The sequence below is a fragment of the Acyrthosiphon pisum genome, unplaced genomic scaffold, assembly GCF_005508785.2.
Source record: "Acyrthosiphon pisum isolate AL4f unplaced genomic scaffold, pea_aphid_22Mar2018_4r6ur Scaffold_20972;HRSCAF=22679, whole genome shotgun sequence".
In the NCBI taxonomy this organism is placed as follows: Eukaryota; Metazoa; Arthropoda; class Insecta; order Hemiptera; family Aphididae; genus Acyrthosiphon; species Acyrthosiphon pisum.
In genome coordinates this window covers 2,065-7,668 of record NW_021770387.1, presented here as the reverse complement: position 1 = coordinate 7,668, position 5,604 = coordinate 2,065, and the positions used below count along the sequence as shown (strand labels likewise).

Here is a 5,604-nt window from a genome sequence, read left to right as displayed (position 1 = left end):
ATACACGCGGCGCGAGCGATCGGAACTTGCGTCGACATCGACGGCGAACGGGCGAAGCTCAATATTAATAATACAAAAAGACATCGCGTGGGCGATTATAAAACACAAAACAAATAGTATTATACTTTATAATAAATAATTGTTCGCATCGAATTTGATGGTGGACAATTCTCGATAAAAAAAACGACTATAATAACGAATATAAACTTTTTTTTTTAAAAAAAAACAACATTGGTGGCTTAAGGCCGGCCGAGCTCGTAGTCGTCGAGCCGTGCGGGTTAGGTTACCCACTACCTCACGCCTTCTAGCGGCTGACGGAATTGGACACCCGGTTGAATCTCGTCGTTGGGCGGTTTCTGGCTGTCACCCTCGTCGTCGGATTGATCCCGGTCGTTGACCTCGTCGTCGGATTGATCCCGATCGTAGACCTCGTCGTCTTCTTCCTCGGATAGGGGCTCGTCGGCGTCCCCTCCGTCGGGTGGTTTGGTGTCCTTCACTAGGGGTTGCGGCTCTGCTCCTGCGACGTATACGTTCCCGTCGTCGGTGGCGAGTATCTCGGCGAGTACGTCAGTCAACACGCGACTGTTGGTTTTGAAAACAATTTCGCCCGCTTGCTTCGAATAATTGACGTGTGGCAGGTCGAGCCACGTACGACCAACCAATACATCGACTGGTATCGAGTCGTCCGGCACAATCTTCAATTTGTGGTCGAACCCCATCACGTCGTCAATGGTGACGTTGGCGACACCTTCGCCGATTGTCGTCGCGCCTGGTTGATCGACATTTCCCACCGTATACAAGGGACAAACGGCATCGCGTACGGCGATTCCACACTCGCGGGCTATCGTCGAACGTATTAACACGGCGGAACTGCCCGAATCGATCGAACCGGACACGGGATGTCCGTTTACTATCACATTTTTCGAGAACGAATTTTTCGGCCTCATCCTCTCGATTACGTCAGCATGATACGCATGATCGGCCACGGACGCGTCTCCAGATCGTTCAGCAGTGATTTCCGAGCATCGGCCTCGAGTGTGCTGATTGGAGTTGCAGTTCGAGCACTTCATCGGTCGTCGTGGTTTCGGGCAATCCCTACTGATATGTCCCGTGCCACGGCAATTGAAACAATAAATCGTCGGACGTGTCGAAGAAACGTCCGTTTTTGGTTCGGATCTAAACGTCGACCATCCAGCGACCGCGCTGGATGTCGTTTTCGGCGGAACAGCGAGTACGACGTCAATGGGTTTTGCACTCGTCTATTCAGTAATGGACTCCTGGTTAAGGTCACTAGGTTTGGCAAACGTCGGGTCAACAGTCCCGAATCTTTCTTCGCGCTTCGCGCGCATACGCTCCCAGTCACGGATATCTGATAAGAGATCGTCGCGGTTGAAGTGAGTGCGACCGTAGACCCAGTCTGTGAGGGCTTGCGACCTCAGTCCCTCGATGACGTATTCCCGCGTATCGGCAAACGTCAGGTCGAGCGAGTGGCACAACCCGAGTTTCACGTAGAAATAGTCGATGGTGGGCTCGTTCTGCTCTTGAATTCGGGCTTCGAGTTCACGCCACAGATCGGCCTTGCGCACCGTGCGCACGAACGTGGTTTTGAACCTCTGGACGAAGGTGTCCCAATCCCGGAACTCTTCCAACAGGTACCAACTCCGTGCGGCCTGCGAAACGTGCGATCGGACGTATTGTAAGCGATGTCGCAATGGCCACTGGTTGACCTGAGCCATCCCGTCGACAGAGTTGATCCAGTCTTCCGCTTGGCTGCTCGACTCGTGTCCGGTGAACGACCAGATGGACGTTCCCACGTCCGGGAGTATGCGATAGTCGATTGAGGAAGCAGCGGAAGGGACGGCGTTCTGTATAGGAGGCTGTTGAGACAGAGCGTGTTGTGCGGAGGCGGTAGTCTCGAGCGCTTGTAACCTTTCGGTTAACGCGTGGACCGCTTCAAACAACTGATTGTACGTTGGAGCTACCGGTGTCGGATTCTCACCCGGCATCGTGTGGATGGACGTAAACACGGCGAATACGAACTTGATATCGTTGCGGTCGCGATAACGATTGCGATAAGCGGCGCACTCGGTCGCGGTAACGATTGCGATAAACGGCGCACTCGGTCGCGGTAACGATTGCGATAAGAACTAACCTCCAAAATCGCAGGGTCGAACTTTGAACCGCGGCAGTGCGTAAAACACGTGAGCACGTGAGACGGATTTCACAAATGACAAACGCGTGACTTTTCGGCGCGCGACCACGTGGAACTGTCGATAAAGCGGCACAACGGAATAACGGCTTTTTAGTGGAAAGAAACTGTATCGGCGACGGAGCGGACTTTCGCAAGTGCAAGCTTAACGGCGGATCCGATCGGCTCTTAAGACGTCAAGAGACGGATCCCACTTCTGATTTGTAAGAGATTAAATAAACGGGGGTTGTCAACATTACAAACTAAACAAATAATACTTATTAGGTATCAATACGATTTATTAGGCTAAAACGCGGAACGTCGCCGAAGCGTAAAACTATTTCAAAACACAAATAAAACAAAACGGCGGTTCGACCGAGAGCACACACGTTGTGCTCTACGGTATCGGCGAAACAGAAAGTGTTACGGCGGCGGAGACGTGCCGCTAGGTCGACCGACAGTGCTGCCCTGAGCGGACAAAAAAAAGATCGCTAACAATCGGCCTTCCTAACTTACGGTCCGTCCCCGGGCCGTTTACAAAATCGAAATTCAATAAATCAAAAAAAACATCACATAAATTTAAAATAATACACGCGGCGCGAGCGATCGGAACTTGCGTCGACATCGACGGCGAAGCTCAATATTAATAATACAAAAAGACATCGCGTGGGCGATTATAAAACACAAAACAAATAGTATTATACTTTATAATAAATAATTGTTCGCATCGAATTTGATGGCGGACAATTCTCAATAAAAAAAACGACTATAATAACGAATATAAACTTTTTTTTAAAAAAAAAAAACAACATTGGTTGGCTTTAACCGGCCGAGCTCGTAGTCGTCGAGCTGTGCGGGTTAGGTTACCCACTACCTCACGCCTTCTGGCGGCTGACGGAATTGGACTTCAGGTCGAATCTCATCGTTGGGCGGTTTCTGGCTGTCACCCTCGTCGTCGGATTGATCCCGATCGTAGACCTCGTCGTCGGATTGGTCCCGGTTGTTGATCTCGTCGTCTTCTTCCTCGGATAGGGGCTCGTCGGCGTCCCCTCCGTCGGGTGGTTTGGTGTCCTTCACTAGGGGTTGCAGCTCTGCTCCTGCGACGTATATGTTCCCGTCGTCGGTGGCGAGTATCTCGGCGAGTACGTCAGTCAACATGCGACTGTTGGTTTTGAAAACAATTTCGCCCGCTTGCTTCGAATAATTGACGTGTGGCAGGTCGAGCCACGTACGACCAACCAATACATCGACTGGTATCGAGTCGTCCGGCACAATCTTCAATTTGTGGTCGGACCCCATCACGTCGTCAATGGTGACGTCGGCGACACCTTCGCCGATTGTCGTCGCGCCTGGTTGATCGACATTTCCCACCGTATACAAGGGACAAACGGCATCGCGTACGGCGATTCCACACTCGCGGGCTATCGTCGAACGTATTAACACGGCGGAACTGCCCGAATCGATCGAACCGGACACGGGATGTCCGTTTACTATCACATTTTTCGAGAACGAATTTTTCGGCCTCATCCTCTCGATTACGTCAGCATGATACGCATGATCGGCCACGGACGCGTCTCCAGATCGTTCAGCAGTGATTTCCGAGCATCGGCCTCGAGTGTGCTGATTGGAGTTGCAGTTCGAGCACTTCATCGGTCGTCGTGGTTTCGGGCAATCCCTACTGATATGTCCCGTGCCACGGCAATTGAAACAATAAATCGTCGGACGTGTCGAAGAAACGTCCGTTTTTGGTTCGGACCTAAACGTCGACCATCCAGCGACCGCGCTGGATGTCGTTTTCGGCGGAACAGCGGGTACGACGTCAATGGGTTCTGCACTCGTCTGTTCAGTAATGGACTCCTGGTTAAGGTCACTAGGTTTGGCAAACGTCGGGTCAACAGTCCCGTATCTTTCTTCGCGCTTCGCGCGCATACGCTCCCAGTCACGGATATCTGATAAGAGATCGTCGCGGTTGAAGTGAGTGCGACCGTAGACCCAGTCTGTGAGGGCTTCCGACCTCAGTCCCTCGATGACGTATTCCCGCGTATCGGCAAACGTCAGGTCGAGCGAGTGGCACAACCCGAGTTTCACGTAGAAATAGTCGATGGTGGGCTCGTTCTGCTCTTGAATTCGGGCTTCGAGTTCACGCCACAGATCGGCCTTGCGCACCGTGCGCACGAACGTGGTTTTGAACCTCTGGACGAAGGTGTCCCAATCCCGGAACTCTTCCAACAGGTACCAACTCCGTGCGGCCTGCGAAACGTGCGATCGGACGTATTGTAAGCGATGTCGCAATGGCCACTGGTTGACCTGAGCCATCCCGTCGACAGAGTTGATCCAGTCTTCCGCTTGGCTGCTCGACTCGTGCCCGGTGAACGACCAGATGGACGTTCCCACATCCGGGAGTATGCGATAGTCGATTGAGGAAGCAGCGGAAGGGACGGCGTTCTGTATAGGAGGCTGTTGAGACAGAGCGTGTTGTGCGGAGGTGGTAGTCTCGAGCGCTTGTAACCTTTCGGTTAACGCGTGGACCGCTTCAAACAACTGATTGTACGTTGGAGCTACCGGTGTCGGATTCTCACCCGGCATCGTGTGGATGGACGTAAACACGGCGAATACGAACTTGATATCGTTGCGGTCGCGATAACGATTGCGATAGCGGCGCACTCGGTCGCGGTAACGATTGCGATAAACGGCGCACCCGGTCGCGGTAACTATTGCGATAAGAACTAACCTCCAAAATCGCAGGGTCGAACTTTGAACCGCGGCAGTGCGTAAAACACGTGAGCACGTGAGACGGATTTCCTAAACGACAAACGCGTGACTTTTCGGCGCGCGACCACGCGGAACTGTCGATAAAGCGGCACAACGGAATAACGACTTTTTAGTGGAAAGAAACTGTATCGGCGACGGAGCGGACTTTCGCAAGTGCGAGCTTAACGGCGGATCCGATCGGCTCTTAAGACGTCAAGAGACGGATCCCACTTCTGATTTGTAAGGGATTAAATAAACGGGGGTTGTCAGGATTACAAACTAAACAAATAATACTTATTAGGTATCAATACGATTTATTAGGCTAAAACGCGAAACGTCGCCGAAGCGTAAAACTATTTCAAAACACAAATAAAATAAAACGGCATCATCACATGGAATCGAGCATGGAAGTCACACAATATTTATACAACATTGGTAAAATACATCACATTTGTGTAAATAATTTAATTTTTAAACTAAATTTTTTATGAAATTTTTTGTGCTCTAATAAGTAAAAACCTTATAACCTTATTAATTAATTATAACAACATCAAAGTCCCAATCATGACATCAAACATAATCATCAAGTATTTTAAATATGTCAATTGCATTAGTAAAAATTATTGTAATATATTCTGAGTGGTGAATAAGTTAGGTTTTAGACC

General features: G+C 50.5%; 1 protein-coding gene across 1 annotated transcript; it reads right to left on the bottom strand.

The window, feature by feature from the left end:
* Window positions 1-3,013: 3,013 nt before the first annotated feature.
* On the bottom strand, window positions 3,014-4,837 carry LOC115034761. The gene is made up of 2 exons (XM_029492187.1): window positions 3,167-4,837; window positions 3,014-3,136 (listed from the first exon to the last, which is right to left on the bottom strand). The coding sequence occupies exons 1-2, from the start codon at window positions 4,772-4,774 to the stop codon at window positions 3,059-3,061; spliced, it is 1,686 nt and encodes a 561-aa protein (XP_029348047.1). The 5' UTR covers window positions 4,775-4,837; the 3' UTR covers window positions 3,014-3,058.
* Between the last annotated feature and the right edge of the window lie 767 nt (window positions 4,838-5,604).

Excerpts from the sequence above, each read along its gene's own strand:
- LOC115034761 (XM_029492187.1), bottom strand. The coding sequence starts at position 4,774 with ATGCCGGGTGAGAATCCGACACCGGTAGCTCCAACGTACAATCAGTTG. Across the intron at positions 3,137-3,166 it reads GGGACCAATCCGACGACGAG|GGTGACAGCCAGAAACCGCC; the intron begins GTCTACGATCGG and ends TCCGACGACGAG.